Below are 13,540 nucleotides of genomic sequence, written 5' to 3'. Positions count from 1 at the left end.
TTCCATTTTTTCTCTCATTTTCCTCTATATCCTAGCACACAAAATGAAAATAAAAACAAAAATGGTTATCAAACGAGCCCTAAACTAATAATATCATGGTGAATGAAAATGTCACAATTCAAGGTGGGTCTTTATCTATGAGCAGCAACAGTCTCATGCTTTAACTGAAAGCTAACATGATCATGCTCTTTACATGATAGAGAGACCCCATAATGTTTCCAATCAGCCATGCAAAGTTGTCTTGATGTGGCTTATGCAATTATCATAGTCTTTTCAATTGCAGATTATATGTCATATATATCCTAAGGAATGATGCTTAACCATAGCCCGAACAATGAAAAATGTTATATTTCAATTGAAAGTTTTTCAAATTTCTTCCAACAGTGCATTTAAATGATTAGATAGAATCTTGAGATGCTACCTAGTTCTGTTTGTATCGCATGCTCACATTCCACATGCAGACTTGATTGATACGTCCTACTTTTGGGCATATATCCTATTATCTTTCGAAGATACCGAGTATGTTCGATGAAATGTAGGATGACGAATCGAAAAAGATAACAACGAAAAGAAAATCTGATTCTTTTTTTCTTTCTTTCTTTGTGCAATATCAATTCAGATAATCATTAAAATGTAATATTTTGTATTGGTCTCGGCCCCTCGGGTACGTGTAGTTAACCCTAATCTGTTAATTTTTGTATTGGACGGTGTTGTGTTGAAAGCTCACCCCTATCAAATGAACAACACACTTCCCTTCTTTCTATGGTGTCATATATAAGCAAAGATCGATTTACTCGACTCCCCCCTCGAGCTTTATGTAACGTTCTTGCTATAAACAAATCTTCTAGCTGAAGGTAGATAAATTTCTTTAGGAAATTACAGCTGTAGTTCATAGTGATCCATGACCTTTGAGGCCCCAAAAAAGTAACCTTGCAATTTACTGGCTTTGGAAAAGCTCATGTGCCCTTTTGAAGCAAACGGTGGAGATTACCATTCAAAATTATGGCAGGTGAAAATGGATTGGACAATATTAACCAATAGTCAGACGAGCCTACATATAGACATGTAACTTGCACAAGGTTTATGGAGCTTGTTAATATTTTGCCGTGTAGGCTGTGCCATTTGGGTGCACCTTTTTTTTTAACATTGCTAGCCAGGAGGCTACTTTTTTATTATTATTATTTTATTTATTTAACCAAATATTATTTTGAGTGTAAGACCGAAGTTTCCCAGAAGTGACACTAGTCAAGTGCCTGGAAGTCCCAATTTATTTATTTATTTATTTGTATATAAAAGAAAACTTATATATATTCAATTATTATTAACTTCCGCACTTATTTCATGATCATGTATATTGCATGTCTACAGCCAAAGCCTAACCATTTTAATAGACTAGCTAGCTAGGGAAACATATACATGTCAAGTCTTCCATCCCTCTCTCTCTCTCTCTAGCTTCCGTGTGTATATATATATATATATAATTATTTCTCTCCACTTTATATATGAGCCTTCAGGAAATGGGAGTCTCTCTGTCATTTTAGTCACTCATTTTAAGCAAATAACTCATCAGCTGCTGCAAACTCAATTTTGGGCTCTCCTTCATTGTCTCTGCCCACTCGATATGAAAACTTCCATTATAGGTGTGTTTCTCTCTCTCTCTCTCTCTCTCTCTCTCTCTCTCTCTCTCTCTCTCAAAATACACATATACATATACGTACATACATTTATATGTAAGAATTATGTCTTTAATTTGTGTTCTGTTTTGTTTACACACAAACGTTCATGGATGCTTAGGGGTTTTGAACCAATTGAGCTATACCCCACTAGGGTCTCTAATTTGTGTTATTTACCATAATTTTTATTCTGTGGTTGGAATTAATATTCACTATAAGGAAAGAAAAAAAAAACTAGGTTGGTTTTTTTTCCATAAATTTTTAATATCTATTTTTTAAGTTTAATATAAGAGTATATATGTGCTATGAATTGCCAAAAGCCTATTGTCTACCAACTAACCTCAATTCCTTATTTTTTCTGCTAATATATTCATGCTTTTGGTACTGCAACTAACTGAAGGGGAGGAGGAATCTTCCGTACAAATCTATCCATGACGTATGGAGAATAGTTTTGTTTGCCCCTAGTTACACTTCCCTTGGCCTAATTATAAATTTTGTTCTTCAATTTCTAGCTCCACAACCTAATTAGTGATCTTTCAAAAACTAATTAGTGTTGTTCACAATTACCATAACCAATTCGCCCGTGTTGGTCGTGAGGCGTCGGGTCTACAATTAGTTTAATTTTTTAAGCACTTAATTATAACACTAATCACTAAAACTAGTATTAGATGTCTTCTTGAAAAGGTTCAATAATACACCAACATATCCACATCCTATCCCCTAACCCCTTTTGCGGGCTCTTAAAAGTCACTGATCTTTTCATTACGTACAGAAAGATGAGAGTCACTAATTTTGTTGCGCGTTCTCCAAGTAATCTGTAGCGTCTGCCTACATTTGCGCTTGCTTGGCGACCACACTTGTCACCGCCTTAACAAAACAAGCTATTTTGACACCTGTTGTTTGAACGTGTCTTCTTCTACATCTGATTGTGCAACACGTTATCTTCAAAAGCAAAACAGTAAAAAGAAAGAGGTCTGCAGCTTTTGCTCGTTTTGAATGGAATATTATTTTTAATCTGCACTGTTAATTTTTTTCCCCCTTATTTTTATTTTTAATTTTCTCACTCTTTTCTTTCGTTGGTGTCTTTTTCTTTTTCTCTTTATTGATGATGAAAGCTATAAAGCCACTAGGGGCGGTGAATTTTGGTTCTACTTTTGTAAAACAGAGGAACCCATCACCCAGTGGCTTACAAAATGTTTTTCTTTTTCTTTTTTCTTTTTCCATTATTTATTTATTAATTAAATTTCATTAATTTCCAGGCCAGAAGAACATGAAAAAAAAAAAAACTAATAAGATCATAGTGAATTTCTGGTCTAACAGGCAAGTTCTATGAGCAGCAACAATCTCATGCCTTAACTGAAAGCTAACATGATCATTGTCCTTTGCATATTAAAGACCCCATGACGTTTCCAATCAACCATGCAAAGTTAGCTCCTTAAATAAATGGGTCCCAATTCTCCTACTCCCAATATTTTCATGATATCTGTTTTGATTGAAATCATCATGACTTCCTGGGTCCAAAATCATTGGTCAAACTTAGGTCTTGTTGCAGGTCATGGTAACTTAATTGATTTCCACCCACACCCCAATTGCTTTTTTTCCTTTTTTGGGGAAGTTAAATGACTCAAAAGGCACCTTCAAGCATTAATTCCAATAAAAAACATGCAAAGACAATTGTTCTCTGGTTGGTCTGGTTTTAATATTGGTAACTTAAAAAAGACATAATAAAAGTTTGGTTGTCCAGGAAAGGGGGTGAAAGCACACATTTCCCTGTAATTTTATATTTGCATGGAACTACAAAGGAGTTTGGTCTCTGTTTACAAGATTTTGTTGGGATAATAATAATATATAAGAAAGGGAAAGTGAAGCTTATGCCTTATGCTCAAAGCATACCATCCTTTTCTCCTCTCTCTCTCTCTATCTGTCTCTCTCTCTCTCTCTGTCTGAGAGTCTGTCGTTTAGTTTTCTCTCCATAGCAAAGAAGCAACGCATCTCTTCCTCTAACACACCACCACGTTTTCTTTGCTTTCCCTTGTAAGTATCAACCTTTCCTTTGCTTAGAATTCAGCTACTTCTTTTATCTCATTTTGTTTTATAATAATAATTGTAATAGAAATGTCGGTTTTGTAGCTTTCTGTGCAAAAACCCACCTAAAGTTTGGAATCCCTGCTGAGTCTCAAGCATTAATGTGTTCATATAGGACAGGGGTTTTGTTTTTTTTGTTTTTTTGAGTTTCCATGTGAACCCAAAACCAGTTCTTCTGCATAACTATAAGTCTAGAACTTCCCATTTCCCTTAAATGTGGTTTCTTTGCATCAGTACTATCTTATCTTGGCTCTCTGTTCTGCCTTTCTGGATCTGGGTTTTCATAAATTTGTTTGTCATTTGGTTGTTGCTTTGAGCATTTCAGCTTTACTTTTTCATCATATTTATTCCTCTACTTTATTCTAAGATTGTTTTTTTCTGCAATAAGCGCGTCAAAGTTGAGTTTTTTTTTTCAAGCTCTGATTTTGAAAACATATTCTGCCTTTTGGGTTCTTAGCATTAATCACTTACCACACTAAAAATTATTTCATTGGGATTATAGTTGCCTTTTTTCCTCAAATTTCCCATTTGTTTTTTTATTGTTTGAAGATTTCAGAACAAATTTCCAGGCATCCCAATTCATTGTGAGTGAAAACAAACAGGGGAGTAAAAGTAACATCATGAGTTTTTTAACAGGAGTTCCAAAAGGTTCTTGGCAACCAATCATGACTGCAGATACGACAACCTCAAGTTACTGGTTCAACTGGAGGGTCATGCTTTGTACCATATGGGTTCTGACTTCAATGACTCTTTCAGTTATTCTCGTATGCAAATTTGAAGGGCCAGGTAGTTCGAAGCGTCGCAGCAGAGAAACCCAGCAAGAAATATCTGCAGGAACTTTGTATGAGGATGAAACTTGGAGACCGTGCCTCAAAGGCATTCACCCAGCCTGGCTTCTGGCTTTTAGAATATTTGCTTTCTTTGTGCTTTTGGTTCTGCTTATCATCACAGCTTTTGTGGATGGAGGTGGCATTTTTCTCTTCTACACACAGTAAGCTGTCATTTCTTGAAACCAATCTCTGATTTTGCATGGTAATGCAAATGAAGTTAATTACAATGCTTGATAATGGTGAAACTTGTTCTTAATTACAATTAATATGAAGATACAGCACCAAATCCTTTACTTGGCTTCTAATTGGTGATGTTTTTGGTTTTGGACAGGTGGACATTTACATTGATTACTATTTACTTTGGGGTAAGTTGTTACAGCTTCAAAGAGCTTAACCTTCTCTATTGACTAAATCATTCTTCCTCTTTCTCTGCTTGAATTTTCTTTTTCCTTCTTGTTTATTTCTTTTTCAATTGCTCCATGTCTAGCTTGGATCATTGCTCTCCATGCGGGGATGTTACCAATACCATAAGAAAACTGCCGGCGATAAGGTTGAGAGTTTTGAGGTGGATACAGAGCAAGGCACTTTTGTGTCTCCTCCGCTTGGAGTTAATTCCGGTACCTCTGCCACAGACAAAGCCTCAGGCTCCCATGTAGAACAACCTCAAGCTCGCCAACCTGCTGGCTTTTGGGGTTATGTCTTCCAAATAATTTTCCAGGTATAATGTTTTATAACTTCAACTCATAAGTTGGTCATATTAATGCTTAATTAGCTTATTGAACATGCTTTTGCTTGTAAACAGATGAATGCGGGTGCTGTCGTCCTCACAGACTGCGTCTTTTGGTTCATAATCGTTCCATTTCTTACCATCAAAGATTACAACTTGAATTTTGTGAGTATCATATACAGCCTTGACCTTGGGTGACTTTTAAGAACATGTCTAGCCACATAATACTTTGTTCATCTTTTCTGTCTATTTTGGATTTCGTATCATTCCATAACCTCAGGATTAGTTTATGTAATCTATGATTATGATAGAAAATAACAGGTTTCATCCGTTTCATGACAGCTGATTATAAACATGCACACAATCAATGCTGTTTTCTTGCTTGGCGAAACCGCTTTGAACAGCTTGGTAAGTTGCAGTTTGCAAGTTCAAAATTCAAATCACTTTTGGGTTTCCAATTCTTCTCATGAATACATATACGACTAACATTGATAAATTTTTCGATTTTCAGCCGTTTCCCTGGTTCCGAATTGGATATTTCTTCCTGTGGACAGTCACCTATGTAGTTTTCCAGTGGCTCGTTCATGCTTTTTTCAAACTTTGGTAAATCATCATTTCTTTGATTTCCCATATTACAAAAACCATAATGGCCATATTCTTGTAGTGATGATTTTTGTGTTTCGAAAACAGGTGGCCCTATCCATTTCTTGACTTGTCATCTCCATATGTTCCACTATGGTATGCATCCTAAGCTCTTGATTATTTTCTAATTTCCATTAACTTGTAACTAAATATGGTAGTTTATGTATTTAATTAGACAGTTGGTTGCTTAACATATGCTGCTTCTTACTGCAAACCCTATTTGAAGGTACTTGTCGGTGGGTCTGCTGCATATCCCATGCTACAGCATTTTTGCTCTGATAATGAAGATGAAACATCAACTGTATTCAACACGGTTCCCTGAATCTTATCAATGTGGGAGATAACTCGGGCTGCGATGCAAGAGTACGTAGCTGAAGCCGGACACCCTATAGAGTACAGGATCCAGAAAGAAAGAAAAAAGCTTACTGCTATAATTCTTTGTAGAAGGAGAGCACGCAGAAGGACAGAGATCAGATTTTAGAATTATGGGGATCCATGCCTTCAACAGATTTAAAGGAAAATGTAGTTTGGAAATTAAGTTTTGGATGCTCAAGCATTTCCCTAACAGTGGCATACTTATAAAGTTGCAACTTGCAACTGCATATACACAGACATCAGAAAAAAGTTCATTACAGATATTCTCATTCCTAATCTAAAATTATTCTATTATTCAATATAGACTGTTTATATCTACTTTTTATTAATTTCCCACTAAGTTGATACCACCAACAATCTTTTATTGGTATTCTCATTCCAAGGGAATTCAAACTTTTAAGTCACAAACAATCAAAGAGTTGAGATGTACATTCATAATCAAGAAGTCAGATAGCAAGCAAATGAAAGAGAGCACTTATATTGACTAGCATCTACATTACAAAAAGGGGCCAGCCAAAAAGAATATATTCTTGCCCAACCTTAAGAATTTAGCTACAACAAAGTTGGGATGTCCAGTTTTGATTATTTAACATCAAAAGGTGCAATGAATGAAGTTTCTACATTCCAAATCAAGCCAAAATGCATATACGATACACTGCAGATACAGAAGAATTATAAGGAAGTGCTGGGGAAAGAACCCATTAAAATCACATTGTCACCGTCTTTATGCTCCCTTGGCTTCTCTGGCTTCACCTTCGAAAATATGCCAGAGAGTAATCCAGAACTCGACCCTCCTCCAAACAAGTCTAGAAGCCCACTGATCTCAGCACCAACCCCAGAGGTTGCCCTCTTAATGAGTTGTGCCGGCTCGTCCACCCTAAGGTGTGCCCCGCACATGCAGTCCATGAGCTTTCTGAAGCAATGCTTGTGGAATACTGATTCACAAGATGGACACCTTTCAATCTCATCCTCCTGCCAATAACTTTTACAGTCAGATTGCAGCAACTATACTTATTAATTCATCAATACAATATAAGGAATTCAAGGTTTCCTAGTAAAGGATACAAAATGCTCACATGATTTGCAGAATGAGGAGATATTTCCTTTGGTTACAAAAATATCAAACATTGTGAGACATATGCTATTCATTTCAAAAGGAAACCTATAAGCCCATAGGATATCGTTTTAGGGTAGGGTTACGGAAACTAAGTGCTTGATTCAATTGATGGTAAAAATGGAAAGATATAAAGCCGAGTAGTGTGGTGCCCGCTAATTTGATGGCCAAAATCTGGTTCTCCAATTGATGCAATAAATATTTTGGGAACACATAAGATCAATAATAAAAGCCAGAAGAAAAAAAATCTTATTAGCCATGTGAACAGGAACCACAATTGTACAACAGAATTACAGATGCCCACCTGAAAAGGGAAAATGAGAGATGAAGGGTCATTGCATGCTTGTCGTGCACCACAGGGGACTCCCACATCACAGCATATGAGACACTGCTCAGTTATGTGGCCCAGAATTTTCCTTGAGACAGTTTCAACTATCACAGGGAGCACTGCCACAAAAATAGTACGTCAGCCTTCAGAAAAGATACACACACACACACACACAAACATGCATATCAAGTAATCTATTTTATTTTCATAATAACAAAAAGTCCAGTATGGCACACATGCATGAAGATAAAGCTTGTGATTAGAAGCTAACCTGCAAAGGCTCCTTTTGAAAGATCAATGAGGTCTCTCAGTGCAAAAAAATCATTGCTTTCTAGAAGATATCTCCGAGACCCAAGTCCTTTGTTGATTGACCTCCGGAATGGACAACGAACATAAGGAAGCATGGTGCCAATTTTCTTCCTGACACCCATAACATGAAGCAAGGCTGGGACCTTTGAGAAAAGGAATGGATTAACAGCACTGACACAAAGCATGGGCTGCAAAACGAAGTTGATCATGTACATGAGGTATTGGCTCAGAAGATCACTTGAAACATTAAATACATGAAAAATTAACTTGGATTTAAAATGTTCAAAATGATGCTGGAAAGGAGGAAATATGCTGGTGTCTATCTCAATTCACAAATAGATCCATAAATTGGTTGAGTACAATAAGTTACATTATGATACAGGATTGGTGCAAAGATTAACATTGTATGTGTAGTCTCCCTTAACATAACCATTTCCATAATCGCCTGGAATCAAATGGAATCCCAACAGAAATGACCAGGAAATGGCATTATATATGGACTTGGAATCAATTACAACAGATATTTGGTCCATGTATCAAAAAACCATTGCATACGGTACCTGGTACTAGAAACCCCTTTTAATTCATTCTTTTTTCCCTGTACAGTGGCAAGTTTAAAGGAAAAAAAAAAGTTCCCATTATCATATTATGTGGAAGCATAAATACGAAAGCAAAAGTGCTACAAAGAACGTTCTTAGGACAAAATCTATCAGTACGTTGCTTACTAATGTAGTCGCAATTCATTGACATAACAGATACAAAATTTAAATCATAAAGAAGGCAACAGTCTTCATATTACCTGGTCATGTATGGAATCCAGATAAGATTTAGCCAACTGCGAAACTGGATACTGAGTAAAGTCCCAGTTATGCAACACCCTTGCTGGTATGATTGCAATTTCATTTGTATGGCACGACGAGCAAAATAATTGACCAGTATATTCACAAAGTCGAGGCTTGCCCCATCCAAATGTCTGTGCAAAATCCCGTATCAAAGTCTTTCCATCATCAAAATGCTTGTGACATCCAGCACAAGTATAATGTTGTGCTTCTAGCATCTGCTTCAAAGATTTGTATTGTCGAATTTCAACAATAAGTGATATGGTCTTTCCTAAAGTGGAAAAGTTTTCAGTGTATGCCCTTTTAGTATTAGAGTCGGCCATATTTGATGCCATGGAGCTAGGAAATGAATCTTGAGGAGACAAAAACCATATTAATGCACTCGGTGGACTGGAAAAGAACCTGTAATGGAGAATGGATTGCAGACACTCTTGAATGAGAACACTTCTCTCTGCAACAACATCAGGAGATGCATTTCCAAAAATCTTTCTGGATTCCTTTTCTACAGAAGACCAGGGAGAAGGTAGATTCCAGCCATGGTCAGCAAACAATGTTTTCAATCGACGATAGAGTGTATAGAAATCACGATATCGACGTTCAACCTCCCATTGATCCTTGCCACTCCACACTTTTATTATATACACAGTATATTCCTTCACTCCCACCAGTCTTTCACTGAATGAGACATCTCCCTTCCTCTGCCTTGCACCTACCACTTCGACCCCATCAATTCTCAATGAATTCTGATTGAACAAGTAAGCATCATCTGTGCCAGAAGTAGAAGCAGTCGATCCACCATCTCTTAACGGTAGAGATTGCTGTGACTGTAAAATCCTGTTACCATGAGCGAACCTTGCCCCTGGGGACTCAGCAGAGTCGAGCAGAATTTCTTCCATCTCATTAACAACCTCATCGTAGAATTCATTTAGCTCAAAATTATCTGTCTGCAGCATTAGTAAAAGAGGAAATGAGCTAGAGACAACTTCACAAACAAATATTCTTATATGGATAAGATCAAATCAGACTGCCATAGCACATAACCACCAATATCATAAACCAGATATTCTCTTGCAAAAGGTAGTTGGTGCAATAACTAGTAAACAAATCATGCCCATGACAAGTCTTGGTAAGCAATTTACAGAACTAAACAAGAACACAACATAAAACCTAGTAAATACTTGAATTTACAAAGATCAATATAGACAGGAATACTTGATATAAAATAATGATAACAAAATCTGAAAGATCATCACTTTGATGCCTACCACAATAATGGAGCCTTCTCATAGCTATGAGTTATATTATCCTACAAGTAACACAAGTCCACCAGTTTAAACCAACTCCCCACCGCCACCCCACAACACACACACACACACACACACACACAAAATGCAATTCAACCAGTTGTCAACGTGCTAATTTACCAAAACACATTGTGGACAACACCATGAGACATAACCAAGTCTACAAACTTAATAAGCATGACTGACCTTAACGGGCTTAGGATAGTTTTCAAAGAGATCTTCTGAAGCAGAACTTTCCCTCATTTTATTTTCAAAAATTGATGTCGGCATGCTTGGCTTATCGTCTACAAGGAATTCCCCCTTCATATTTCCAGGAGGTCTGGTTGCATAGATGCTAAGCTGATTAGTTGATATATCAGAAAGGGGATTCGGTTTAACTTTTAGATTCCCCAAATTTTTGTTTTCTAAATCTTGACCATCATCAATCCCAATGACATCCCCAGCATTCACACATGTATGTGCATTAGAAATGCCATCATCCATAATGTTTAAACCATTTTCATCAGGACTTTCTTTTGCTGCTTCGTCAGGACCTGGATTTTGATTCTTGGTCAAAGGAATGTCTCTTGAACCTTCTTGCTCTGGTTCTTGAACATTTTGAAAACTAGTTGGGGTTGTAAAAGAACTTTCGGTAAATTCAATCGGATCATCAATAGCTTGGACTTGATAACTGGCCACAGGAATGTCCCTCACATCTTCTACTCTTTCTGTTTCAATAATATTTGGAGAACTAGCAGGGACCATGGAACTATTAACATTTTCTGCCAATTTCTTATCAGCCTGAACTAGTTGGCTTTCTGTGGGCACGTTTGTCACATATTTTCCCTGCTCAGTCTGACATGTACTCTGACGCTCGACTGAAGCGAGGGAAGTGGAATTTGAAACTTTCCTTTCAGTTTCAACCTTCTGTTCTATCTGGTGCCGGAACACATTCCTAGCTAAAGAAGCTATATTACTTCCATGGCTTTCTTGCACAAAATCATCCCAATCATCCGAACCAAAGGCTACAGATGAGTTGATAAGAAACGGATTTTCATTCTCTGGTTTTGCTTGCTGATGATAGTGCACATTCCTCTGTTGACTAAAGCCACTCTTCTCATCATCTGAACCATACATAGACCCCTCATCCTCTGAGTACTCATTTCTAGATGAGGTTCCTTCTTCCCTATCAATCGCTCTTCCATCAAATTCCGAAGTACAGAACTCCATTTTTACCCCATCAAACTCTTCAACCCTGGGTACAAATTGGGAACTAGTTCCAACCCAATTCGAATCATTAGTCTCTCGGGCCACCACACGTTCAAATTCAGCACTATCTTTCCCTTTTCCTGCAACTCCTCTCTGCACTTCCATGCCCTTTTCACTGTCTTCATCACTATTATCCGAACCATACTTCAATTGTGAACCCCCCCTTAAAACCGACGATCCACTCTCAAGCTTCCAAGACATCAATTCATCTAAACCATCAACTCCATGAGCATCCTCATTGCCATACAATTCCAACCCACTAGACCCATAGTTCGTATTCCGCCGACATTCAATACTATCATCCTCCTTACAAAACTCAATCCTATCACTACCTGAAACTCTCCGATCCTCTCGATTTCTCTCAATCCTCCCTCCCAAACTAAAATTATCCAAACCACCACTCTCGTCCACAAAACCCGAACTTCTTAGCGACCCGAATTCGGGCTCCGGAAAATCATTGAATACTGTGATTGTGCTGCACATGCTCGGCGTGCCCATAACCGAGTTGGCGCTACAATAGCGCTCGTACTCGGACTCGCCGAACGACGAGTACCGCGACGGAGGCGATCGGGGCGAGGCATCGCCACCGTCACCGTCCGATTTGCGATCGAAAGAAAGGGACGGATCGGGAGAGGCGGCCTCGGCAGTCGTCTCTCCATTGATCATTGGAGAGTCAATGAATCATAAATTCGAGTTCTTTACAGATGAAATTGAGAGATAAGAGTCGGAAGAGTCAGAAGTAGACCTGGGAGGAATCGACGACCTTGATACGATTGGACGACGGAGTTCCGACGGAAATGACCGCAGTTGATGGCAGCCCGGTTTGTGAAGTGAGTTCAGCGTTTGAGATTTAGTAGCAGCGAGGATTGAATAAGAGGCGGGAGGTCGGCAGAGAGAGACAAACGAAGTTTGAATTGAAGATGAAGATGAAGATGAAGATGAAGAAGATGATGAAGAAAAATAAAAAGGTGGTTTTTAGTTTCAGGTGGAGTTGTGTGACAATGTCGAATTTTTATTTTTGTTCTTAATGCATATGTAATTTATTTGTATTTTTTAATAAGAAAAAAATTAAGCTATGGTAATTAAGAAAATAAAAACATTATTATTGTTGAAGCAATAATCTCGGGGACTTTCCTGTGGTTTTTTTTTATATATTCGTTTGATTCATATTTTGTATTGTCTTATAATTCCTGCTCATTTGTTTTCTATAAACCTTCCTGATTTTTTCCTTTCCTGTCGAGATCAACCTTCCTAAATTTCACCTACCAGTCTTAGTTCTCCTTGGGGTTTCGATATTGGGTGCCAAACAGGGGAAGGAGGAGGGTCACAACTGTTGACCCCGCTCGACAATCATATATACAAAAGAAAATCCTAGATGATCGGAGTACAATCCAAATTTTCATTCAATTTGAGTATGCGTTGTCCAAGTACATAAACAAGCACAAATAATCCATAAGTTCAATTTGAAAATTATGCATAGTTGTTTGTTTAATCTTTTTAGCTGATGACGTGTTTGCGAAAAGTGTTTTAAAATGAGAAACTTACATGTAATGAAGGGTTTTTTTACCTTTAATGGAGCAAAGTTTGAATTGAAAAAACAATTCTTCTCAACAAAAATCAATCACATAGGAACATATAATATAAACATCATAATTGTCTTACAATGTAAAGATTTTGAAGAGTCTCGGAATTATGGATTAAATCAATTGTGTTCTGTCATTAATTAATTTTGTGGCAACTCGAACCTGCACAAAGGGCAAATATGACCTTGTTTCAACCACTCAACAATGCAGTCTCCATGAAATATATGAGAGCATGGCATGCGAGTGACTCGATCCCCACTCAACATATTTTCCAAGCAAACCACACAAAAGCTCTCACTCTCACTCGATCCATGCACCCCAACATCAAACACCAACTTCTCCAAGGCCTCAACCGATGCTTGGGATGCAGGCTTTGGTCTCAAATTCAAGTTAAAATCTTGTTGGTAATCTAAGGAAGGCATGACGAGAGAAAATTCGACCATATCTGGTAATGATATTGCTTCGTCAAAAATATGTTGAGTA

General features: G+C 37.5%; 2 protein-coding genes across 5 annotated transcripts; one reads left to right on the top strand and one right to left on the bottom strand.

The window, feature by feature from the left end:
- Nucleotides 1,504–6,633, top strand: LOC18777237. Of its 3 annotated transcripts, none has more exons than XM_020563591.1 (9): nt 1,504–1,640; nt 4,308–4,749; nt 4,920–4,953; nt 5,076–5,306; nt 5,391–5,480; nt 5,658–5,723; nt 5,827–5,918; nt 6,006–6,053; nt 6,184–6,633. In XM_020563591.1, the coding sequence occupies exons 1-9, from the start codon at nt 1,622–1,624 to the stop codon at nt 6,299–6,301; spliced, it is 1,140 nt and encodes a 379-aa protein (XP_020419180.1). In that variant the 5' UTR covers nt 1,504–1,621; the 3' UTR covers nt 6,302–6,633. The 3 variants fall into 3 exon arrangements, with proteins under 3 accessions (XP_020419180.1, XP_007209321.2, XP_020419181.1); XM_007209259.2 differs by having other exon boundaries at nt 1,505–1,640; nt 4,395–4,749; XM_020563592.1 differs by lacking the exon at nt 1,504–1,640 and adding an exon at nt 3,532–3,707 and having other exon boundaries at nt 4,395–4,749.
- LOC18777798 lies at nt 6,795–12,657 on the bottom strand. Of its 2 annotated transcripts, XR_002271625.1 has the most exons (6): nt 10,413–12,657; nt 8,883–9,866; nt 8,644–8,681; nt 8,046–8,271; nt 7,751–7,893; nt 7,021–7,304 (listed from the first exon to the last, which is right to left on the bottom strand). XR_002271625.1 is itself a non-coding variant. In XM_007210356.2 (5 exons), exons 1-5 carry the CDS (start codon nt 12,138–12,140, stop codon nt 7,005–7,007), a joined length of 3,381 nt encoding a protein of 1,126 aa, XP_007210418.1. In that variant the 5' UTR covers nt 12,141–12,628; the 3' UTR covers nt 6,795–7,004. The 2 variants fall into 2 exon arrangements, 1 of the variants encoding a protein (XP_007210418.1); XM_007210356.2 differs by lacking the exon at nt 8,644–8,681 and having other exon boundaries at nt 6,795–7,304; nt 10,413–12,628.

Source organism: Prunus persica, chromosome G5, assembly GCF_000346465.2.
Source record: "Prunus persica cultivar Lovell chromosome G5, Prunus_persica_NCBIv2, whole genome shotgun sequence".
NCBI classification, from domain to species: Eukaryota; Viridiplantae; Streptophyta; class Magnoliopsida; order Rosales; family Rosaceae; genus Prunus; species Prunus persica.
This window is presented reverse-complemented; position numbering and strand designations above follow the sequence as displayed.

Excerpts from the sequence above, each read along its gene's own strand:
- LOC18777798 (XM_007210356.2), bottom strand. The coding sequence starts at position 12,140 with ATGATCAATGGAGAGACGACTGCCGAGGCCGCCTCTCCCGATCCGTCC. Across the intron at positions 9,867-10,412 it reads ACTATCCTAAGCCCGTTAAG|ACAGATAATTTTGAGCTAAA; the intron begins GTCAGTCATGCT and ends CTAATGCTGCAG. Across the intron at positions 8,272-8,882 it reads TGGATTCCATACATGACCAG|CCCATGCTTTGTGTCAGTGC; the intron begins GTAATATGAAGA and ends TTCGTTTTGCAG.
- LOC18777237 (XM_020563591.1), top strand. Across the intron at positions 5,307-5,390 it reads TCTTCCAAATAATTTTCCAG|ATGAATGCGGGTGCTGTCGT; the intron begins GTATAATGTTTT and ends GCTTGTAAACAG. Across the intron at positions 6,054-6,183 it reads TCTCCATATGTTCCACTATG|GTACTTGTCGGTGGGTCTGC; the intron begins GTATGCATCCTA and ends CCCTATTTGAAG.